The 25,790-nt window shown below is 46.5% G+C and overlaps 1 protein-coding gene across 8 annotated transcripts in view; it reads right to left on the reverse strand.

Moving 5' to 3' along the window:
• The window catches only part of DENND4A (DENN domain containing 4A), a 2,028,245-nt gene that overhangs the window by 859,718 nt on the left and 1,142,737 nt on the right, over positions 1-25,790 (reverse strand). For all 8 annotated transcript variants that reach the window (XM_069624248.1, XM_069624254.1, XM_069624251.1 and 5 more), the window contains one exon: positions 11,448-11,548. In XM_069624248.1, coding sequence (XP_069480349.1) covers positions 11,448-11,548 — 101 coding nt within the window. The remainder of the gene's footprint in view (positions 1-11,447; positions 11,549-25,790) is intronic.

A 25,790-nucleotide genomic window follows, 5' to 3' on the forward strand; every position in this document is an offset into this window, starting at 1 on the left:
TTTTTCTCCAGTCTGGCCACCAGCGCCGGAGTGGACAGCGGAATGGCCAGGATCTTTTCACCTGCGTCCCAAATAGTTTCTAATATTGCTATCATGCTGATGGTGCGTGGTCTTTTGTCTCTGTGCTCATAGAGGACTGATGCCTTCTCCTCTGTGGTGACTTGTATTTTGAAGATCCCTGCCAACTTTGCCATGATGGAATGAAAAAATACGATATCATACAGAGGTGAGGATGCCCCTAGTAGGTCACATTTCTTCTGCTTCTTGATGACAATAGACTCCCAGTCGTCTGTGTCTGGAGTGTTCTGAGGCAGTTCACCCTCTTCCGACTCGTCGTCATGACTGTCGGGTCAGAAAATTCCCTAAATGGGTCATCAGGCTCACAGCGTCTTAGATTATGTCTTCTGGACATTCTGAGACTGACATTTGAAGGTGCATTGAGCGCTCTGGATCTTTGAGGTGAAGACCTTGGAGGAGATGGAGCGCGTCTTCTCTTCTGAGACCTGGGTGATCCGCCATAGTGTGAGTGTTGACCTTGGTGACTGCTAACTGATTAAGACCTCCTTGGAGGACATGGAGAGCATCTTTTTTGAGACCTGGGTGATTCGCCATAGTGTGAGCATTGTGCCTGCGGTGAATGAGACCTGGGTGACCCGCTGTAGTATGGTGATGTGCTTCATGAAGGTCAGCTTACAGGAACTGCGTGTGTGCCCTTTGCCTCCTTTGGAATTCGGCCATAATTCTGCGCATGGACTGCAGTAGAGAAGGGTCGAAATGATCCACCACTGCTTCCATCACCAGTTGCCAGTGTGGACTGTGCGCTTTAGGCTGTACTGGCCATTGTTCCTCCCCCTCTGAGAACTCCTCCTGGAATATGATGTCAGGCAGTTTGTTCATCTCAGTTATAGGGGATAGAGGGTTAACGCCTTCTAAACCATATAGCTGTGGTGTATGAGTGTTGAAAGCTTCCACTGGTTGTTGAAAGGGCTTGTCGATGACATCTTGTGGTGTTGGGTCATTTAACAGTTTTTTGGCTTGTTCTTGGGGCCTCGTTAATGGTTTTCCTGTCGACGGTTTCTCCGTCGACGACAAATGTTTGGGCGTCGATAAGTGCTTCATCAATGAGGATGTCTTTGTTGATGCATGCTTTTCGATAGTGTCATTCGTAGATGGGTGCTTCGTAAACGGTTCTTACGTTAATGACGATGCCTTAGTCGACGATGTGGTTAGTCTCACGGTGGACAACGGCTTAGCCGTCGACGACAGGACAGTTTTAGTGGACGGTGAGCTTAGTTTATCAGTGGACGGTGTCCCCGTGGATGGCCGTTTCATCGGCGGTGGAGAAGAAAAGGAGGAACTTTTACCTTTGTGTAATTCTCCCTTCCGCAGACTTTTAGATACAGGTTCAGTTGAGGATTTCCCACTCTTCTTCTTGCTCTTGCATGGCAGAGAGTCTGCTCCATCCACTGAAGAAGCTCTCTTCTTTGGATCTTGCTTCTCACGGTGCCTGGAGGAAGTTGAGGGTGCAGTTTTGCTGTATTTCTCATCAGACGACATCTGTCTGCTCGCCAGGTGGAGTAAAAAGTCTCCTATGCCTGTCCTCCAGAGTCTTCTTGGAAAAAGTTTGACATATTTTACATGATTGGATATCATTGGGGTAAAGGCAAAAGATGCAACGTTTGTGGGGGCTCTGATGAAGATGACCTTTTTACCCCACCTGGAGCAGCCCTTGAAAAGGGAGGTCTTCTCCTCGACAGATTGTACTTGAGTCTCAGTCATGAGGTGAGAATAAGAAGCCTAAAAACGTGAGATTTTTAGGTGGTAAGTGCTGGAAACCTGAGAGCTGTACCAGGAATCCCCAATGAAAATGAAGCTTATAAAGCTTAAAGTATGACAAAAATTTCTAGAATTAATATTGAAAAAATGAATGTTCTCAGAGAGCAGAAGAGGATTCCCCTGATCTGTAGAGACGGTGATAAATCTGAAGATGGCTGACTGGGGTGGAGCCTAAGTCCTGCTACCTCATTGGTTGGGGCCTAAAAGGACCAAAGGAGGTGGAGGGACTACAAAAGTGAGACTACACAGGCCCTATGGGGCTCTTTGGGTGTAGTTTTCTCTTCCTAAGGAAGAGGTTTTATAGTATTATTTTTATTAATTAAATTACCAGGGATTCCCAGTCTGACGACAGGGAATATTCAAGCATGTGAACCTATGACAACTCCAATGCTGGAGAATTACAGTTACCGCTGAGGTGTGTAGCAATGTCTAGCAGCATTACCACCAAATCAGGAGTGGATGGGTGCACGCACTAACCATCGGTGGTAATGGTAATTCTGTCAGGCAGAATTACTGCTGCAAAGTGAAGGTCAGCAGTAATTCCGACAATTTTATGTGGATTTACGATTACCACTGTAAAATTGGTGTAATTACCAAACAGTAATACTGCAGAACAGTAGAGTTGGGCGAGCCTGGTGGGGCTCTGGCCTGACCCCCCTCTTGGGTCAGTGCCTGCCCAGAGCAGGGGCCGGCCATGAGCCCCATCGGGCCCACCCAGTCCAAAACAAAAAAAAAGACACTCTTGATGTGCAGACAGCACAAAGAGCTCCTTTTCTTGCCCCTCCCAGTATCCTTTATCCACTTTTGTTGCCCCAACCCCTTTATATGCCCTAGACCAGTTTTCTTAACCCCGAGTCCCATGTATCCCCTTTTATTGCCCCTAACCCGTTTAGCTGCCCCAGACCAGTTTTGCCCCTTCCCTTGACTCCCAGTCCCATTTATCCCCTTTGGTTGCCCCTTTAGCTGCCTCAGACCCGTTTTGCCCCTTCTCTTGACCCCAGTCCCATTTAACCCCTTTGGTTGCCCCTTTAGCTGCATCAGACCCGTTTTGCCCCTTCTCTTGATCCCAGTCCCATTTAACCCCTTTGGTTGCCCCATTAGCTGCCTCAGACCCGTTTTGCCCCTTCTCTTGACCCCCCATTTAGCCCCTTGTGTTGCCCTTTAACTGCCCCATTACCATTTTGCCCTTTTATTGATCCCCAAGTCCCTTTAGCCCCTTTTCTTGATACTCATGTATTTAGCCCCTTTTGTTGCATCCCCAGTCCCTTTTAGCTCCTATTTGTTCAACAGCCCCTGTTCTTGCCCCCTGTAGCCACCTTTCTTGCCTCTGTCCATTTTAACCATTCTTTCTTGTCCCTTTAGGCCTATTTGTTGCCCCCAAACCCCTTAGCTCATTTTCTTGCCCCACAACCAGGCCCCCTCCCCTGTTACGCGTTGCACTTTCCCCAGGCTAAGTTCGTACTTGGCCCTAAGAGCCAGGCCAGACCCCCAGGCTCGGCCCTACCCATAAATTCCCTGCCTCTCCCAGGTCTACAGAGCAGTAAGTCTACTGGCGGAATTTGCGCTGATCGGAAAATTGTCATGATGCAAATGGGAAGTTGAGCGGCAGCCATCTTTAAAAACTCAAGGCACTCAAATTCACCATTTTGGAAGTGCCATCAAAACCTGGAAGTCTGCCTAAACATGTCATGAGGCAAAAGAAAAGGCAAGGTGCCACTGTGCTCGCTGAGCATGTGTTGGCCCTTTCTAAAGAGCTATATGGGGCAAAAAAACAAAAGACCTCAGACCAGAGAAAAAATACCATCTGGAGTGAGATTCACAACAACGTGGCAGCTGTTTCATGGGACTGTGAGGACCTCAGGAAGAGGTGGAATGACCTCAAATCTGGGTTCCGCACACTAGTAGCCATCCACCATAGGAAGACAGCAGCCACTGGAGGAGGGACAGTGGAGCCCCTGCAACTCATACCCTGGTGGAGACACTGAGCAGCATACTGCACATGGCAGGCTTGGATGGTGTAGGAGCGGCAGTCAGAGGTCGGAGCAGGCAGCCAGGAGCAGGAAGCCAGGAAGATCCCGATGAGTACATGAGTGACCCATGGGCCCATTTCCACCAGCAACCCCTTTTGAATGCCAATCTACACACTTGCAGTCACCCAGCAGAGCATGGGGCAGACAATGTACAAGAAACACATCGCACACCAGGCAGGTGGTAACGCCAACAAAGTTCCACCTTAGAGAAGGAGGCGGCCCTTCATGTAGGACATACATCTGAAACAAGCAACAGTAAGTATGCTGGACCAAATGAATCATATAGTACATCACCAACCCCTGTTGGCAGTACGCACTGCACCCATGTAACCAAAACATATTAGCCAAAGAGCCCTCGCCCACAAAATGCACAGCGCAAATCCAACAGCTGCTGGCTGTCTGATCCCACAGAGCACAAGGGCAGCAGATCAGCAGCAGCAAGGCCTCTGGACTCACAGCGTGTTCCCCGAATGTTGCACTCACACTATGACGGGTAGCAGGGCCCCTTTCAGGTGATAGGACTACTCATTTCAAAAACAATATGGCCCCAGGTCTTCAGCCATGACCTTGCACAACCTTAAAGTCCATGAGACCCGAGCCAAGGTTCACATTCCCAACAATGTTCTCAGTACCTGACTGCTAAACTGACTGGAAATGGACATTTCCAAAAGGGTAATCATGCCATGTTACATGTCTCACAACAGGCACAGAACACAGCGCAAAAGCCATGGAAGGCCCAGCACACCTGCCACTTCTGCTCCTGCAAGTTCCAGTCTGTCACCAGCACATTCTGCATAGTCTAGTGATACAGCACCCAGCAAGCCAAGTAGAGCTGTGGCCACGAAACACTGTCAGGACCTCAGAGTCTGAGAGCACCACTGCAGCCACCTCTGGGGGCACCAGCACACATCCAACAGTTGTTGGAATCACATTGACCTTAGGGCAGCCTACAGAAGCACCTCCCACACAGCTGCCACTGTTGGCACTGAATCTGGGGTGCAAACCAGCGAACCCACCTCAAACACCAGTGAGGCTGTTGGCCAGCCCACTGAGCAGGACACAAAAACTTTACCGGCCACACATTGTAGCACCTGTGTCAGGCCCCACTGACGCTACCTCTGCAACTGCCCCAGTGAGCCACCTGCCTATGGACTCCTCTCCCCTTCTTAGCATCTCGCCTCTGCACACCAGCCTCTCCCCCTTATCTTGCCATGCCCTGCATTAGCACCATGCAGAAGACACTGACTCACCTCCAGAGGATGAAGATGCAGACACTGCACAGGTTTCTGGCTCTGAAGATAGGCACCACCATGTGACTCCAAGTCCGGCACCACAACACACACTGGATGCCATCTGGGAGAAGCGCATGCAGATTGAACAGCGGCAGGAGAGGATGGAACGTATTGCCTACCTAAGCAATCTTCTCTGTAACAGCACCACAATGCCCCAGGGCAGCTGTGCGCTATATAAATTAAAAAAAGAAAAGAAAATGTATATATATATATATATATATATATATATATACACACACACACACACACACAACTGGGCCACTACCAGGCAATGCAAGATGCGGAGCAGGGTGGCTACTTCTTTGGGCCATTTCTGATGGTGTGAAGAAGATAGCACAGTTAGCACCACCCTAACAAGCCAAAGGGTGCAGGATTTCGCAGAGCGCTTATCTGACACTAATGAAAATGTGTCACAAGATATAACCCTTAGCTTGCAGCACACCTGGGCGTTTAAACTGCTAGTTCAGAGTCAGCCACCCCAACAGAGGGATCTGTGGCAAGCAAACCATCAAAGTCCCCAAAGCAGCACATTCCTCATCCCACCACTCCAGTCAAAAAGGCAGCAATGTCACTGAGTGCACAATAGGAGGGTGTGGGGAGGGGGTATTCAGGATGAGGGTGTGGGGAGGGTATGATGTTAGGGAAGAGGGTGTGGGAGGGTAAGGTGTTGGGGGATGAGGGTGTGGGGTCGAGAAGGTGTTGGGGTTGATGGTGACAGGGGGTTTAAGGAGTTGGGGATGAGGGTGTATACATGTCAAATAAATCCCTTTGAGCTACAGCCAATGAATCCAGTGGTTATTTCATTTAAGTGATGCATGTGCATGCAGTGAAAGGTAGCAGTAAAGTGACATGTGCATACGTTTGCAATCAAACATGCGTGTCCATTAGGTCCTGGCTGACAATGCGCCCTTCTCTCAGTTCCTCATGTACATCCTGAGGTGCCCTGTTGTCACCTGCAAGTTCTTCATCATCAGACCCATGGGGGGCATGGTCCTCATGTGAAGGCATTGGAATATTCCGCCTTATGCACATGTTGTGCATCATTGCGCATATGACTATGCTTTTTCTGACTTTCACAGGGCTATATGTTCTGGTCTTCTTGTGTACCTCATTATCTCCTGTGGTGAATCAGGGTTCCTCACATTAAACAAGTTAACTGCAGATAGCCTCAGTCACCTACAACAGGTAGAAAGGACAAGGTTGAACATGAGTGTTGGTTGCCAAATTGCTTGTTACTATTCCGGTTGTGCTGGTGGCCTTTGTGTTCTGATGTGTGTTTGTGGATGGCACCCCGTACATCAAAGGGGGCATTACTGGCTTTCAATGGGCACAAGCAGAGGAGTGCAGCATGTACTGCATCATTGTTCATTGGTTTCTGTCTGTTTGGGCAACACCCTGAAGGTGATACTACAGCAATGGGCTTAGGGCATTTACTGGCCTATTCCCGTGATTTGACTGGGAATGGCTTGTTGGATCCAAAGGAATTGTGGGCCTGCTTTCATACATGCAAGACTAGCCTATAGAGATTTCTCAGGTCTCTCTGTGACCAGCAAAAGGTAAGTAATGGGTGTTAAGATGGATTTTTAAACCTGACCAGGAGGGGCAGAGGTTCAGAAGGCCAGCCTAGTTTCTAGGAACAGGGTAACCTCTGGACAAGCCAGACCAATCAGGGTAGCTATGGCAGGCGGTCAATAATAGGTCTCAGGAGGGGTGAGGGTGACTGAAGGACCTCAATGAGCACACAAAGCAAGGACACTTACAAATTACTCCAGACAGGTGTTATATTAAAAATATAGACACATTTATTACAAGGCTTTTGTAACATAGACCATAGCAAAAGACTCGCAGTAACACTTTGTAAACCAACACATCACTATTAATACAATGTATATACAAGACCATTAGGGTATAAAGGGGTTAAATGCACATAACATGTCGACAACCTTGATGGGAAGGAAACAGGCAGTGCAGATAGTCTTTAGGCCCCTTTGACATCGATACCACACCTAACTAAGAGGCAGTCTAAGCCCCCAGAAGAGAGGAGCCTTGTGCTCAATAGTACATGCAATGCAAGCGCACACGGTTGTTCCAATGGGCAAAATAGGGTCTCTTCAGGGGTCGCAAGCGGCTCGGGAAGGTGGATGAGGCAATGGAGAACAAGTTCCCACTATTCAGGGCGGACCTCCACTTGAAGGCAGAGGCAGTTCCAGAGAGCAGGATGGAGTCGCTAGTTCGCACTAGCAGTGAAAAGGAGAAAGACCCCAGGGGCCACTTGTGCGTAAAAGGGGCCCTTGGCAGCAGGGGCAACCGGTTAGTATTGTAAGCACTCACTGGTCCCAGGCGCACTTGGACCCAAACTTCGCCTGTTCAGTACACTCGGGTTGCAGGTTCGAACGCGACAAAAAGGACTTCTCTGCGGCTTTCAGTTCCACAGATACAGCGATGATTCCCAAATGGGACAGTGGCGATTTCTCAACTCAGGGTAGATGAATTGACCCAGTTTCACTGCCGCATGCTTCAGGGGCAAAAGGGTCACAAATGCAGCTTACTTGCAAACGACCTTGCCACGTCAGGGCAACACGGTAACTGCATTTATTCCGTTCCTGGCGCACCTATCTCACTTCAGACCTGGGAATGCCAAGTGTACGAAATTCGGTGTGAGGATGCCGGGGACACAGAGCTAGCAGTATACCACGTTTCAAGGGCCTCCTCGAAACGGCAGAGGAGACAGAGCAAAGGTCCTGCGTAAATTGGTCAGCCCACTGGTTGGCCCAGGGACACTTCCGCGAAAGCTTACTTGTAGGTTTTGGTGAAGGTGCCGAGAACAGTTGGTCCCACTATTCCAATGGGTCGAAGCATCTTCGCAGACCTTCTAGGATGATCAGATACAGAGGGGTCCCATGGGACGACAGCAGGCTCAGGGTCCCAAACCTTCCGACGAGTCACCAGCGGTTCCTCGACTCGGCTTCGTAGTTCCAGGATACTTGGATCCTATCCTTTGCTCAGTGAGAGCTCAGGAGATCGACATGGTAGGGGTGTTTTTGGCCTCCTCTTAACGCCAAAACGAAGAGGACCCAATGGGAGATCCGCTCACAAACACACACTCCATACATGTACCAATCACAGACCACGGTGGTCCCAGTCATCCAGGGCACTCCAGACTCTCTGGCGCCCAGGATGTGTATTGGACTCAGACGTTCCAGCCCACATCCTGGAGGCACACACACAAGGCATGCAGAAGCCCGCAAAAGCATTGGGTTTCGCGGGAAAGTGCATGACCAAATAATTACTGACCCGGGTCGACTCGACCTGGGGAAGGTGAAGGGGCAAGATGGCCAAAGGACAGGACAAAGAACCTCGTGGCATGGCCCTTTTGGAGCCAGGCCACCTATTCATGCCAAACGTGGTTAACATGGCAGGAAAGGGTTAAAAAGAATGCAAAAAGATAGCTGCCAGCAGTCCTGTCCATGACACACCTGCACAGTTCATAAAAAAGTCCAACGAGAGTATCTAGGGCCTTTGGAAAATGACTATAGACCCAAGGGTGCTGTATGGTAAGATACATTGCACACTTGTTACATGTTGCACAAAAGTCGCAACATGGGAAAAGGACTAAGGGGAACAAAGTCTCCCAGTACTGACTGTTTTAAGGGCATGTCAGTTTTCCCATAAAAAGTGAGCGAAAGCCCAGAGGAGTGCAGCTGAAGGCTGTGCTTCTCCAGCAAAGTCAGTCAATGGTGTCTACAGCAGCAAAATGTTTGGGGTGTACACATGGAGGGAACATTACATACAATTATGAAATCTTTCTTAACACTGGGCCATGGCTTATTTCATGCATCTTGGTCCGGGAATTATGGGACTTATTTGTTGCTCACATTTGGTCTCATACCTGTCTCCATGTGGGCCTCTTTGCCAAATCATTGTCAGTTTGACTACTTGCCCAGAAGCGAGATGCGCTGTTCCCGGTATGTGTTCATGGGAGGGTGCTGTTCCTCAGGACCATGGGTAGAGCCTAGAAATCGGGCACAGCAGCTGATGTTGAGATCTGCATCACATGACATCTGAATTTTCATGGAAAGATACTGTTTCCAGTTCCAATATGACTCCACTGCCTGAGGTGGCACTAATGCTACGTGTGAGGTTCAGTGTTGCTTTGACATTGGGGAACTGGGTGATGGTGTAAAACCGTACCTTTGCAGCGTGGGACTGGGTGGTGGGCACAGAGATGTGCTGATGGGCATGCCTCCTGAGCGCATCCAACATTTGCTTCAGCACTTGGCGAATGTTAGCAAGGGCATGTCATGCAGCATCCCAACAGTGTGTTTAAATGCAAGCAGGGCACAGAAGTGGAGGACGGACACCAGCTTCTGCAGGGGTGAGGTGGCAGTTCTGATGGTGATGGCGCTCTAAAGATCGGCCTCAGTCAGGCTCAGCAGGTCTGCAATAGTGTGCCAGCCCAAACGATAAGAGAGTGACTAATTGTTCCTCAGTCAGTGTCCAGGGGAAGGGACGTACATGCGGAATCGGCAGTCTCGCCCACACACGTCTCCTTCTCCTTTGTAGTGCCCGTCTCCTTCACTGCTGTGGCCTTGTTTGCCGCTGGAGCTCAATGAACATTAACAATTATGGATGCCGTAAACCCATTTCTGGTTTGGGCTGCATGTTGCTAGGAAGTGTGTTTGGGGAAGGCGTGGGCCTTAAATACTCTTTTGGTGGCAATTATTGGCACATGTGGATTCATTTTCATCACCTGAATGGTTTACCTCCATCTTTTAGGCGGAGGTAACTGCATTGTGTTTTTGGAAGAATTGCCACCCTTTGTCAGTATTTTGGTGATATTTCCACTTGTAATGTGTAGGAATTACCATCTTTATGCATGGTGCTAATTCGACTGGCGGAACTACCACATGGGGCTAATTCTGAGATTTTTCAGCTGTAATTTTGGCGGCGATAATCCCACTGGTGATAATTCCACCGGGGATAACTAATTCCGATGTCCATTTTCTGGGATCTCTAATTTGGCAGAGAGGTAAAAGTGTCAGTAATTCTGTTACAGCCACTTTTACCACTTACCGCCCAACTTGTAATGAGGCTCATTCCAATACCACAGACGTAGGACTCTCAGAGATATTAACAATCCAACAGATGCGAGAAATGCCTGTCTTCCTAGCTGAATAAAAATGTCTTCTCTGTACAGCCAGATTGGGTAAATATCATATGCCAACCCAAATAAACATCCCCCAATAAAACTGTGCGTCAAAGACCCTATCAGCTCCTAGAAATACATCAAGCCATAGCCCAAGAAAAAATTACACACATTTCTGGAAATGGGCCTCATTGAACTATGGTTCAGTGGATGGGTCTTACTCACTGTCAGAGCATTGGAACACCTGGCACTCTGGCATTGACTTCCACACAGCATCTGAGTTTTGTCACAGGCCAGATGAAGCAACACCCTAGGTCTCACAAAAAGTTAATGGCAAGTTCCTTTACATCATCTAAAAACCCTCCCTTGTGACGGCCGGGATTGAGTTTATTGATTTATTTTTTCATTTGTTAAGCGCGCTAAACCTGGGGGCATCAAGGCGCTGGTTACATGTTGCAAAGACAAGAAGTTGAAAACGTATACAGGGAGCTTAGGGAAGCAGTGAGTTTAGTGTCAGGGCAATTAGTATTTGTCAGCGGAGAGTTCCGGTACTCCCATGGCTCAGATAAACAGTAGGTTTGCAGAGAAGAGTAACGTCTTGAGATGTCTCCCGGAGGACCAATATGATTTTTCTGGTCTCAATTGCAGGGGTAGGGCGTTCCAGTACATGGCTGCTATTATAGCTGCCGAGTTCAAGATGTTTGGCCTCACCTTCAAGACAATAACGTGTTCACACAATGCTACCTTTAAAACAAAATCCACCATTACTATAGATTAAGAGACATGCATTCTTCTGACTTTACAGTGAACAGAAACATAGGAGACTGATGCCTTTTCAACTTCTCACAGGCTTTGTCAATCCTTGACCAAATCCTACACTAGAGCTATCAAATCCTTTATTAATTTCTTATAAGCATATACAAGCTATCTCTTAACTTTACTTACATTAGTCCCTCATTAGACAGGATAACTGCATCCTTCCCCATCACCTTGCCCTCTTCCCATTTCCCAGACCAATCCCGTACTAATTTCCTCCTCCCTTCTTCCTTTTGTTCCCTGGTAGCTGGCAGCAAGTGGAAATTCAGTTTGCAGCTAGCACATTGCAAGTAAAAATAAATACACATAAACATGTACAATACTCACATTCTGCCAGTTGTTGGTATAAGTTGTGTAAGGTGTTCATTAGATTTTTGCATGGTTTCTTAGGCAGTGCTTTCCAAGAGATGCGCTTTCGATCTTCCGTTCTTTAAGAAGAAAAGGGAACATTACTCATTAAAAGGCATCTCTCTAGACTGAACAGTGTCTAAATACTAGATGTGTCCACAAGCAATACTTACATCTCATTAACACTGATGGCTTTCAAATCTCAGCCTATAACACCAACCTCACCCCTAATCTTAGAACAATTTCATACAACTATGGCCATGTTTAGTGAAATTTGACACTGCTTTCATCTCTCAAACTTGTGGGCTGCTTATATTAATAAAATAACATGTTTATGTAGTGATAATACATATTTAGTACTTCCTTTTAGAGGGGAAAAACAATAGCAAAAAAAGAAACAGTACATCACCCAAAGCAGTGTGTAACTTGATGGTCATTGGTTTGATAACTGACAGGATAAACACAACCTTTAAATCTTTGAGGTCCATAAAAGGAATACTTTGAGTTGCAAAATAATGACAACAGGCTCAGCCCTCCGATGATAGACAGTGGAATAGACAATAGGCCACTATTAGCAGTGAAGCAGGGTAGCTGCCCAAGGGCAGCTGAACAACACGGACTGCACTATAATGATCAATCAAGGGCAGGAAATAGTGGCGGAACCAGGCCTGAGGCATGGGTTGCTGTATCAAATTCAATAGACCGACTAAGGGCAAAAAATACAGAGCCCAACGCCACTAATCCAAGGTTGGATTATGCCCTTGGGCCATGTAACAATATATCTCGAGAAACCCAGACATTCGTTTGCCAGCCAGCACAGCAGAGCCCACAAGAATTGGCAAAAGGTTCCTGAACCTGATGACCAGACCCTTACAGAGCCTCTGTACCACCAACTATAACTTTGATGTGGCCGGAGGTGTATATAATAATATCGGTACAACGTCCTTTCATCGCCTGCTTTTACATCGCCAGGCTTTTAAACGTGCACATTCCATCGAATGTGCTGCTCATCGTTTTTTTTAAGGGGTGGTGGGAAAGGTTAAATAAGGGTTTGGGCGGGTGGGCAATAGTAAAAAATAAGTGTGGATAGGGGAATTGGGGGTCCCCCCCCCCACCCAAAAAAAAATAAAAGAAAAAACGATCACATTCAATAGAATGTGCACGTTTATAATTTCATGGAACATTGCAGGGCTGGGGAAGAATATTAGTGATTAGGCATGGATTGAATTCATTCGGTGCCACAAAGTAATATGCTTCCAAGATACATGGGCCACAGAAGCATTGCATCTGTAGGGTCATGCAATCTTTTCTGTATCAACAATTCAAGGTAGAGGACGTAGGCCCAGTTGTAGAGTCTCGATTCGGGTTAAAGCATCATTGTATGCGTCTGCAGTATTCATTGACAATGACAGCAGGGATATAGTAGAGTTGCATTTAAAGCCGAGAGATTGAGTCAACATTTTATTAATTTGTATAATCAACTGCATTTTGCTGGAAGAATGAGGCTATTTTTCCGTTTGAAGGATATGTTAGATTGGTGGAGGCAGAGGCATTTGCATAACCTAAGAGTTATAGTTACCAGGGATTTTAATATACAATTTGAGTCATTAGAGATTATGGTAAATATTTCTGACAAAGAAACGGCATGCAGAGGGGGGGTGGTGTAGGGACTGGTAGCTCCCAAACCTAAGAGGAAAAATCAACATGCAATGGAGGTAGCTAGTCTCCTAATGGCCCAGATCATGAGGGCATGTAATGGTAGATTGATAGGTGATAGACCAGATGACGACACCTTCGTTAGTGGGGTGGGAACCAGTTTGATTGACTACATATTAGTCACTCTGGAGTCTTGGCCTTTTCTAAAAAAAACAATGAAGTTATACCGAAAGTAGAGTGACCATTACCCCCTTGTACTAACAGTAGAGTGTTTGAGATAACAGAAAGAAAAGGAAGGAGTGAATTTTGTGCTTACTATCGAGGGCCACACCAGGCGAGTTGTAAAATGTGCCAATCGTGATAGAGACAAACTACTTCCAGAAGTGCACAAGCAAGTCTAGGAGCCCCTCTACCGAGAGCCAACACGGCCACATAACCTGTTCTATGGGAAGTTGCTCACTCGGGAGGGTCTACAACCAGGTTTTAGCTCACTATACCTTTCACAGAAGGGAAATAACCATTTGCAGATCAGTCTTTATCCCACCTTTGTACTTCCTGAAGTGTATGATTGTATGCTACTATCACTGGAAGATTTATTTTCAAACTACTTGAGTGCAGATATTGTAAAGGCCAAAATTAAATTAACGGAAGAGCTAGGAGGGTTATTTACAGCGTGTGCTATCTCAATAGAGAAAGCCAGCATACAAAAAAACATGGTATGATGGGGACTTTAGGAGGGCTAAAGGTATTTTGGTCAAACGTGCTAAGAAGTGGCTACAGGTGGTGTAATTGCTTTACTGGAAGCTAGGAGGAATTATAAAAATATAATTAGGAAGAAAAGAGAAGTGTATATAGAGGAGATGTGGAATAGTTTGTTAGCAGCTATCACTAATAAAGAGTCACAGAAGTTCTGTCAAAAGATGGGAGCATGGCGAACTACAGAAGATTTATTAATCTCAGGCTGCATCCCCGAATCAACCTGACACAAGGGCTTTAAAAATCTTTACCGTGAAAACAGGTCCTTTGTGGAGCAACAGCCTCCATCGGAAGTGCAAGAGTTTGGCTCTCTTGATATAGCCCACTTGACCCTCAGTGAGGAAAATGCTATGCAGGCCCTTTCAAGCCAGAAAAAGGGTAACGCACTGGGGCCAGACAAGGCCCCAGCAGACTTTTGTATACTGGAACAATCATTTCGATATCATATTTTAAGAAATGATTCAATGCAGCACTGGAATCAAACCTAATGCTGCCTTCTTGGAATGGTGCAGAAATAGTCCCCATATATAAGAAGGATGGCAGGGACCAACCGTGTAACTATGGCCCAATTTCCCTGCTCTATGTAAGCGAAAAAATCTTTGCCAGAAAGGTTTTGGAACATTTAGAGACATGGATTGGCACGCCAAATGTGATCAGTCACCTGCAAGCAGACTTTCAGCCTAGCATGAGTACAGTTGATCAGAGTTTGTGTCTCCAATTGATATGTAACAAGCTTGTGAATTTATGAAATCGGTTGCGTACACTGTATTCATAGATCCAAAAACTTCCTATGATCGGGTCCCAAGGGCAAGGTTATGGCAAGTTCTCATCAATATGAACATACTCTTGTCCTTATGGAAGCCATTCAGATCTTATATTCAAACAACGAGGCAGTAGTTAGATGGAAAACACATGGTAGTACTCCAGAAATGACAGATTCAGATGGGGGTGCAGCAGGGCTGTGTCCTTGAACCTAAATTGGTGTCATTGATAAACTGCTAGGTTTCCCATCAGATGCTCCTAACCCTGGCAAGAGAAAAAACAAAAATACTCATGTTAGCGGACAAACGCGGTTTGGATGTCACTGACTGCAAGGGGGCTCAGAGCGCAGTTAACAGCCTTTACTGAGCTATGTGCTGAAAACGGGCTGTGAGTTAATGTGGAAAAAACGAAAGCCTTGGTTTTTAGAGGCAATAGACAACAAAAAAGCGATTATTTAGTTTTGAATGGTGAGCCAATAGAGAAGAAGGACACCTATGATTACCTCAGATTGAGAGTTTAAGAGGATTGTAGGTGGACTGCTCAAGTTGCCAAGGCATGCAGAGCCATTGCAAGGTTTACCCGTGAACCTGGTAACAAGGCAGTTAAAGACTCCATTGAAGCATATAAGCCCCAAGTTCGGCAGGCAGCCTAATATGGAGACGAATTATGGGGCAATTTTAACTGTGGTAGCCTGTCAGTAATCGAAAATAAATGTATAAAAAATATGTTGGGCTTGCTTATCAGTACACCTAATCTGCCTCTTTATCTGGAACTAGACTTGAAGAGGATTGATTCAATATGCAAGACAAAACCCATATATTATTGCGTCAAGATCTGGACAACTGCTAAGCACCACAGGTTCAGATAAGTAGTGGGCGACGTTATGGCTCAACCCGGACGGGAGGCTTCACTCCCCTGGATTGCGCATATTAAGAAACAACTGAAGAGTATTGGGTTGGGCTCATTTTGGGCACACCCTGAGTCAATGAACAATACAACAAAATGTGTACTCAGAAGAGTATTTAAGAAGGCAGAGACGGATGTTATGAGTCTGGTCAACAAAATGCCTACCTTGAGAAACTATTGGGTATGCACAGAAGAACTTGCATCTGAGGATTGTTTGGATCAAGGAAGCCCTAAATTTGCAAGAGCGATGTTCATTAAACTGCAATTAGGAATTCCTACTTCAGTCCTACTTTGAAGTTTATTTAATGAACTAAACCAATGCTTCCTTGTAGACAATATTGCTAGTCTTTCCTTTAGAAGCTAGCGGGAAAAACTGTCTTTGTTTCCAACTCTGGAGCAAGCCACATAAAGCTGATCATGAGAAAAGCATGAATCCTGTACATCGGTTTCAGCTACTTTGAGTTGGAGCGTTGAGATTGCGCAGCAGCTACCTCAACATAGGTTCTGTACGTGCAGGGTTGAAGCGTGTAAGCTGGAAGTGCCATACCCGTACGTGCACAGCTGAAGCATGCAAGCTTTGTACTGTTGAAATGGAACACATTCATCAACTTCCGTGGGAAATTAACTTTCTGTAATTATCATTAGAGATTTGTCACGATGTGACGGACAATATCATTGCGGACACTAATGAAGAGACACCTGCCTGTCACCCGCATTACTACAAAAGCACTGTATTATGTCACCCGCATGACTTCAAAAGTGAGTGCCGCTAATGTCAGCTAGAATGCGGATAGTTTTGGAACAATGAACTGCTGAAGTTTGCATACAACTACCGCAGAAGAACAACTTACTTACTAACTGGTAACATTCTTTCAACTGGATGTTCCTCCCACGTATTCTTCATCTATGATATTCGTAACTTGCCAGCTTTGCTGCTTCGGAAAAAAAATTCTCAGCAGAGGGCGCCGTGCACAAGGTCGTGGCGTCAATGTCCCTCGACGGTCTCCATAGTGTATCAACGTCACCAGCAGTATAAGTAGCTCGTGCCGCGCCCCTTGGCTTCAGTTCTGTTTTTTCGTATAATCAACTAATCATTCAGTCGTGCCCCACACTGTAAGTTCTTTGTGAAACGCAAAGTGTAAATTACATAAATTGTACAGTGGGGTAGGATGGGAGGGGGATGAGGAATACGTGGGAGGAACATCCAGTCGAAAGAACGTTACCAGTTGGTAAGTAACTGGTTCTTCTAATGGATTGTGTCCTCCCACATATTCCTCATCTATGATAGACTCCCATAGCAGTGATAATTTAGGAAGTGGGAGTACTATTTATTTTAATCATGGATAGAATGAAGTACAACTTTTGCAAACAATCCCTCATGGGAAGAAGAGGCGTCTAAGCAGTAATGCTCAACAAAATTATGTATTGATGCCCAAGTTGCAGCTGAACAGATATCCACTACAGGGACTCCCCTCTGAAGAGCCACGGAAGTTGTTATACCCCACATGGAATGGGCATGAAGCCCTTCTGGCGGGTCTTTCCCAGCTAACCTGAAACACTTCACAATAGCCAAAGTAATCCAGCAGGATATAGTTTGTTTAGTCACTGCTAATCCCAGTTTATGACCGGTATAACCCACGAAAAGTTGGTCACCGTTGCGCAATTTTGACATTCTTGCTATATAAAAACTCAGAGCCCTTTTTGGGTCCAGTCTGTGTATGCTCTCCTCTTCTTTGCCCAAAGGAGGAGGAGGGTAGAAGTTTGGGAGTGTTATTTTTTGTGACAAGTTAAAGTCAGAAACTACCTTCGGCAAGAAAGAAGGTTTAACTCTAAGCACTACCTTGTCCTTGTGAAAGGTAGTATACAGAGGTTTGCATAAGAGAGCCTGTAACTCACTTACCCTGCTTGCGGATGTTAAAGCCACAGGAATGGCAGTTCTAAGTGTTAAAAGCCTTAAAGGACAGGAAAGTAAAGGCTCAAAGGGTATACAAGTTAGGAATTTCAACATAAGATTCAAATCCCAAGTAGGGACATGAAATGGTACTGGAGGGGACATGTTTGTGAGCCCTTTCAAAAATTGGATAATCAATGTAATCTTGAAATAGGAAACCTCTTCTGAAGAGCGCTTAAAAATGGAAAGCGCTGCCAGGTATCCTTTTATTGTTCCAACCTGGAGCCCCAGATTGGCCAAATGTAACAGAAAAGATAGCACCATAGGAGTGCCACATTGAAAAGGGTCCACATTCTTATCCTTGCACCAGCTACTGAATTTATTCCAACGACACCGGTACAAGGATTTAGTTGCTGGCCTTCTGGCCGAAAGCAAAATCTCCATTACGTCATCCGGGAGGCCCCAATCCTTATATCTCAACCTCTCAGAAACCATGCGTGAAGGTTGAGTGTCTTGACCTCTGGATGGAGAACCCGACCTTCCTCCTGCGAGAGAAGATCCTCTCTTTGTGGAAGATGTATTGGAGGGCAGATTTACATGTCCAGAAGGTCTGGGTACCACGTCCTCCTGGCCCAATCCGGGGCAATTAGGACTGTTGGGTGTCCTGACCCACGTTTGAGCTATCATGCTGCCACATTTGTTGCTGTGGGCTTAGAAAATCCAAGATGGCCAAAAAGCCCACATGTGCGCCAGAATCCAGGAGAACCATGCAGTTTGCGCACACTAAAATGGTTGCCTAACTTGCCACCCACCAGTGCGAGCAGGATGGGCCGGGGTGCCATGAGTGAAATGTGTGCCAAAGGAAAAACCGCACTTTAAAATCACCTTTTGTTACCCTGAATGCCAGCTCAAAATGCCTAGTTTCAAACATTGCAACACATCCAAAAATCTCACTGAACACCAGTGGACATCTGGCAGAGTGAAGTATGGGTGCATACTAAATCTGGGAAGGTGAAGAGCCCCAAAACAATGTTCATAACAAGACTGGCTGAGCTCTGCAGCAGCCTAACTGAAACTGGATTTAAAACTACCAAAAATCGAAAAATGTTTAAATTAACTGAGTGACCTACTTTGAGTGTCACATAGTTGTCACTGTTGAAATGTCTTAGTTTTGAACTTAGAATCAGCATTCTAGCTGCATGTGTAAAAATTGTCTTGACTTAAACTGGGGAACAAAAAAATGACATTTTATCTGAAACCTGGCTTAATGAAACTGAATTCTGCTTGACATCTACCCCCACATGAGTTAAAACCTGCTCAGCCACTCTTCCCCTTGCCAAAAGGAGTTGTCACCTCTCTGATTATATTAGGGGTGGAGCAGCTACAGGGAGTTGAACAAAGGCCTGTCCTGGGCCCAGGCAGATGGTTTATTAGGGTGGTCGTAAATGGCTTCCTTTTGAACAAAGCCCTTCCTTGACTCAGGCAGATGGTTTATTGGGGGGACTGTAAAACAGCCTCCTCTTGGCAGAAGCTGGGAGGGGCAGGGTCTCTGAGCTTGGCAGAACTGGAAAAACCAGAAATTCAACCTTGTGCTGGGGGGAAACCACACCCCTTTGGGGCCAGAACATAAATCTAAAAAGATGGATCATTCATAGAGCGGACTTGTGAAAATGTTATAAGTGATACCATAATTCTTGTGATTTTTCTGTGCACATTTTAAGAGCGTTGGGAATTTGTGTGATGTTCTGGGGCAAAACCCCGCTATTTATGGATACTACAGACTCTGTGTTTAAGCTAGAGACATGGGAATTTACTGGAGTATGTATGGACAGGCCGTGTATATGTGTATAATTTTTAATGAAGAACCAAGGTTGCATAACCCACTAAAATCGAAAATGTTGCCGTTTCTGAATGCAAGCCCTCAGGAAGAGCAGATTTGGGACAGAGACTATCTCATGTGATAGGTAATATGTACATGCAATGACAAACCACTATGTATTTGAGAAATGTGTATTTTGATCAAATATAGATTTGTGGGCAAACTGACCAGGGGAGGATCCTCTGACCCATAAAACCTACAGCATCACTCTGACTCACAGTTCCTTCCCCAATCATGGGAGAGGGGAGAATTGGGCCAATGACAAGTTGAAAGAGGGGCTGGCTAGTGATGCTGCACACACACCCACTTTCAAAAGACATAAAAAGAGCCACTGGAAGCTAGAGAGGACATTCAATTCCATTTGCTGCAACGCGCTCTGCCGGACCATACAACATCCAGAAGATACCAGATTCAACACTTAGACTTTAAAACTAAGAACTTGATTCAGAACTCAAAGCAAGGGCCTAAACCCACAAACTGAGAACTCTTCTCAGTAGGCCTCAGCATCCAGCAAACCTAACAGCGGTAGCAGCATCCAGGAGCCGTGCAGATCAGCGCTGGGTCTAGAGAAAGCTGTGCAGAAAGATCCAGAAGCAGTGCTGTACCCAGAGAAAGCAGAGCAGTATCCAGAACCAGAGGCCAGAGATCCAGAGTGACCCAGACCGCTGTTAGCAGAACCAGAGAGCTGACCCAGATCACTGTGAAGTGCCGAGACCAGAACCGGAGTCCAGTCCAAAACCTGACCAGATCCGTGGCGAGGCCTAATTCAAAAATATATTGTGAGTACCTAGCAGAACTGTGCAGAACCAATCTCTTAGTTAAAATAATATAATTCAATCTATTTTAATCTAACCATAACTGCCTCCTAGAAGTTGTCACTTGTCATTTTGCAAAGCTGTCACCGGTCATTTTCTAGCTGCAAGCTGTAACCTGTCGCTTTGAACTTTTAAAATTTCAAATCCGAAAAACAACCTTCACAAAATCGTTCATAACTCCGTAACCGTTTGTGCTAGGAACTTGGTGTAACTTTCCTCTGAAAGCTTAGAATCTCGGCTTTTCAACAAGCCTAGAACCGACTTCCTACTCCTTATACTTTCTCCGTAATCACGATTCTCGCACCCGTGAATTTTGCCGCGATTTGCGATTTGGCCCGATTTGTTTACTTGTAAAAAGATAGCTGCTTTTGCCTGAACAACTAAATTTCGTTTGCCTCTTAAGAACCATCCCTGAATCATTGCTAGAGTGAGCCTGGACTAATATTAACTAGATACCACTCACCCTGAACCTCCTGAAGGGAATTAAAAGCATTTTCAGCATATTTCTCACTGCATTGTCACCATATTCAAAGCCCTTGGGTCTGTGTTTCAAAACTCCTATCTGTTGTATAAACTGCTGGGGGGGAATTGAACTGAATTCTATTTGATTGCATTCCTAAGAACTGAGTCCCATTCTATTCATCTCCTTACATTGCATAAAAGGGGGGGGGTGAATTGTCCAAGAAAGTGATTACATTGTCTTTTGCTGAAATCCTATCAAGTTATTTTCTGTACTGCATTTCATTCCACATTGCATCCATTTGAAACCATAAAAGTATTGTTGCTATCGTATCCATCCTATAACCACTCATCATTGATTATAAAGAAGTGTGCCAGTGCCGGACTATCCATTATTGATTACTGTTCAGATTAAGTGTGATATTCAATTATTAATTTATTATAAAGTGTGATATATATATATATTGTTTAAATTATCAAATAAACCTTTTAAACTTGCAAAACAGAACTACTTCTTGGCTCAGTGGGGTCAGGGGGATTCCAAGAGAGGGGTGTTATATAGGGGTAGTCATCCAGAACTCATGAACTGGACGTAAAGATATATCAATAAGGGTTTCCATTCAGTATCCCAGACTAGGCATTGACTTAGCTGTAGTGTTGAATTGAATCCTCTTACAGGACCATGTGTTTCCCAAACTTTCTCAACCTCCCGGTTTCGTGAGGAATCACAGGGACTGGAGGAAACGCGGACAGAAGTGGAAACTCCCAGACCACCACGAACGCGTCTCCTAGAGCTCCTCTCTGAGGAAAGTCTCTTGAGCAGTCCAGTTCGCACTTCCAGTTGGCACTGGTCGCAAACAGATCCACCCGAGGGGTTCCCCAAAGGGTGAAGATCTCTTGAAGGACTTCCTGAGCTAGTTCCCACTCGTGGGAGACTGCGCTCTGCCTGCTCAGAGCGTCTGCCGCAGTGTTCTGCTCTCCGGCTAGGTGAACAGCCGACAGAGAGATTCCTTCTTGTATTGCCCATAACCAGAGCTACATTGCCTCTCTGCACAGTGGTAGTGCCCCTGCGCCTCCTCTCTTGTTGAGGTAGTACATGGCCACCGCGGCCACCGTGTTGTCCGTCATTATAAGGACATTCTTTCCCCGTGCTGAGGGCAGGAAGGCCTTCAGCGCTAGTCTGATTGCCCTCAGCTCCAAAAGGTTGATGTGTAGTTTGGACTCCGATGGAGACCAACGACCACTGACTGTCAGATCGTTGGTGTGGGCTCCCCACCCTGTGAGTGAGGCGTCCATCTCTACAGTTATGTCCTACCATGGTTGCCAAAAAGATTCTCCTTTGAGGATATTGTCGTTGCAAGCCCACCATAGAAGGTCCCGAGACACTGTGCTTGGAACTTGCAGATGATCCGACATATTCCCCGAGAATTGGGACCACTGAGTCCTAAGGGCCCATTGAAGGGATCTCATCCTCAATCAGGCCTGTGGCACCAGAAAAATGCAGGATGCCATGAGACCGAGCAACCTCAGAAATTCGAAGGCCGGCAGATGCTGGGCATTCTGGAACTTTATGACCATCTGCAGATTGTGATGAGCTGTCACCTCAGGAGGCGAGGCTTTCCCTGAGGAAGTATCCAGGACTGCTCCGATAAATTGGAGTCTTTGGAATGGTACCATATTGGACTTCTTGTAATTGAGGAAGAAGCCCAGTCTGTGTAGGGAGTGGCAGGTGATTGATAGATGTTCCTAAGCTTGTTCGGGGGAACAAGCCCTGATCAACCAATCGTCAATGTAGGGGTAGACGTGAATCCCCCCTCTCATGAGACTCGCTGCCACAACCGCCATCAGCTTGGTGAAAACCCTCGGGTGGAGGTCAGCCCGAATGGCAGAAATCGAAACTGACAAGAACCGCCAACTGCGAACTTCAGGTACTTTCTGTGCTTGAGATGGATTGGCACATGAAAGTAAGCATCCTGAAGGTCCAATAATAGCAAGCAGTCTTGGAGTTGGAGAGCCTGAAGGATCTGAGAAAGCATCTTGAACTGAGGAACTTGTTCAAGCTTCTTAAGTCCGAGATGGGTCTCAGTCCTCCGTCCTTCTTTGGAATGAGAAAATAATGGGAGTACCAATCCTTGTTCCTCTCCGCTACAGGTACATGTTCTATTGCACCTTTCTCGAGCAGGGTTAAAATTTCCTGCACAAGGAGCAGAGCTGGAATCTTGACAGAGTTGGTTCCTGGTGGATGGTCCTGAGGGAAGGCAGTAACCTTGAGCTACTGTTTGCAGTGCCCAAGCATCTGACGTAATGCCCTGCCATTCTTTCAGATGCTGAGAGATTCTGCATCCCACCGGGGTCTTCTGTGACAAGGTCTCAGAGTGACTTGGAGTTGGCTGCAGGAGCGGCTGAGGGCAAAGATGCCGCTGCTGAGGCAGATTTTGCACCTCGTTCACCACAAGGGAACTTTCTTTGGCCTTTCTGCACGGCCTGTCCTCTTCCTCTAGCAAATGAGAAGTAGTATCAAAAAGAACGACCTCTCCAGGAAGATGAGCCCAAAGAACAAGTTACTTCTTACCTTGTAACGTTCTTTCGACGGGATGTTCCTCCGACATATTCCTCATCTTAGATATCTCCTTCCAGCTCTGCTGGCCTCGGAAAATTTTTCTCTAGAGGGCGCTGCGCGTCGACGTCCTCCGAGTCGATGTCCCTCGACAGCCGCCGTATCGACGTCGACGTCATCCTGCCTATAAAGGCCGTGCACAGCGTCCGTTGCTCAGTTCCGTTTTGTAGCCCACAATAATACTTTCTGGACTAGACTAATCACCCTGAAGGAGCGTAAGCTGCAACAACAAGGGAAGTAGAACTGCGGGGATGGATGGGAGGGTCGATGAGGAATACGTCGGAGGAACATCCCGTCGAAAGAACGTTACAAGGTAAGAAGTAACTTGTTCTTCGAAGGGATTGTGTCCTCCGACGTATTCCTCATCTTAGACAGGCTCCCATAGCAGTATTCTATTATTGGAGGAGGGAGTACTGACTTCACGCTGTCTTCTATTGATGAATAGAATGCAGTACAGCCCTTCCAAACCTAGTCTCTTGACTGGAGGAGGAATCCAAATTGTAAAATCGTGTAAAGGTATGGACAGACGACCATGTAGCGGCCGCACAGATGTCTTTAACCGGCACGCCTCTTTTGAGGGCCGATGAAGCTGCAATACCTCTGGTCGAATGGGCCCTAAGGTTTTGAGGGGGCTCTTTCCCTGCCAGTTTATAACATTCCAGAATGGCTAGAATGATCCATCTGGAAATGGTCTGCTTAGTTATTGGTAACCCCAGCTTGTGACCTGTGTAACCTACAAACAGCTGGTCTGCCTGTCTTATCCTGGCTAGTCTACTGATGTAAAAACTTAAAGCCCTTCTAGGGTCTAGCCTGTGTAACCTCTCTTCCTCTTTCCCCGGATGAGGAGGAGGATAGAAAGATGGTAGGGTAATCTTCTGAGTGATATGGAATTCAGAAACCACCTTTGGGAGGAAATTAGGCTTCACTTGCAGGACAACTTTGTCTTTGTGAAATATTGTGTGAGGGGGTTTAAAAGAAAGAGCTTGTAATTCGCTCACCCTTCTAGCAGATGTAAGTGCTATTAATAAAACAGTTTTAAGGGTAAGGAACCTTAGCGAAAAAGAATGGAGTGGTTTGAAAGGTGTGCCCATCAGGAAAGTTAGTACTAAGTTTAAATCCCATAGTGGAACTTGGAATGGTCTTGGGGGATAAACATTGGTTAACCCCTTTAGAAACTGTATTACCAAGGGTAACTTGAAATAGGATGGTTCTTCCGCAGTGCGCTTAAAGATGGATAGCGCTGCGAGATAGCCCTTAATGGTGCCAACTTGAAGGCCTGAATTCGCCAAATATAGAAGGAAGGACAAAACCATTGGTGTACCACATGAAAAAGGGTCGATATTCTGTTCTCTACACCAGCTGCAAAATCTGTTCCAACGGCAGCGGTATAAAGACTTTGTTGCTGGCCTCCTTGCCGAAAGCAACACCTCCATAACATCATCAGGGAGGTCCCAATCCTTGTACCTCAACCTTTCAGAAGCCAAGCGTGAAGGTTGAGGGTTTTGATGTCTGGATGGAGAACCTGACCTCCCTTCTGTGAGAGTAGGTTCTCTCTGAGTGGAAGTCGAATTGGAGGGCAGATGGACAAGTCTAGAAGGTCCGGGTACCACGTTCTCCTGGCCCAATCCGGGGCAATTAGGATCATGGTTCTCCGGAATCTTCTCAACCTCCTGATCATTTGAGGAATGACAGGGACCGGTGGGAACGCGTACAGAAGCGGAAACTCCCAGTCCACTATGAACGCGTCTCCCAGAGCTCCTCTCGGGGGAAATTCCCTTGAGCAGAACATATCGCATTTCCTGTTGACGCTGTTGGCGAACAGATCCACCTGAGGGGTTCCCCAAAGGGCGAAGATCTCTTGAAGGACTTCTTGAGCTAGTTCCCACTCGTGGGAGACTGTGCTCTGCCTGCTCAGAGCGTCCGCTGTCAAGTTCTTCTCTCCGGCTAGGTGAACTGCCGATAGAGAGATTCCTTCTTGGATTGCCCAAAACCAGAGCTGCATCGCCTCTCTGCGCAGGGGTAGTGATCCTACGCCTCCTCTTTTGTTGAGGTAATGCATGGCCACCGTGTTGTCCGTCATTAGGACGTTTTTCCCTTGTACAGCTGGCAGGAACGCCTTCAGCGCAAGTCTGATGGCTCTCAGCTCTAACAGGTTGATATGTAGTCTGGACTCCGATGGAGACCAACGACCGCTGATGGTCAAGTCGTTGGCGTGGGCTCCCCACCCCGTGAGTGAGGCATCCGTGACTACTGTTATCTCCGGCCAGGGTTGCCAAAACTGTTCTCCTTTCAGAATGTTCTCCTGACAGGCCCACCACTGAAGGTCTCGAGCCACCCTGTCGGGAACCTGAAGAAGATCTGTCATTCTCCCTGAGAATTGTGACCACTGAGTCCTCAGTGCCCACTGGAGGGATCTCATTCTCAGGCGAGCCTCTGGCACTAGGAAAATGCAGGATGCCATGAGGCCTAGCAACCTCAAAAAGTCGAAGGCTGGGAGACGTTGGGCATCTTGGAACTTGGTAACCATCTGTAGAATATCTTGAGCCCTCACCTCTGGTGGCGAGGCTTTTCCCAGGGAAGT

This window comes from Ambystoma mexicanum, chromosome 11, assembly GCF_040938575.1.
Source record: "Ambystoma mexicanum isolate Mex_15411 chromosome 11, UKY_AmexF1_1, whole genome shotgun sequence".
Lineage (NCBI taxonomy): Eukaryota > Metazoa > Chordata > Amphibia > Caudata > Ambystomatidae > Ambystoma > Ambystoma mexicanum.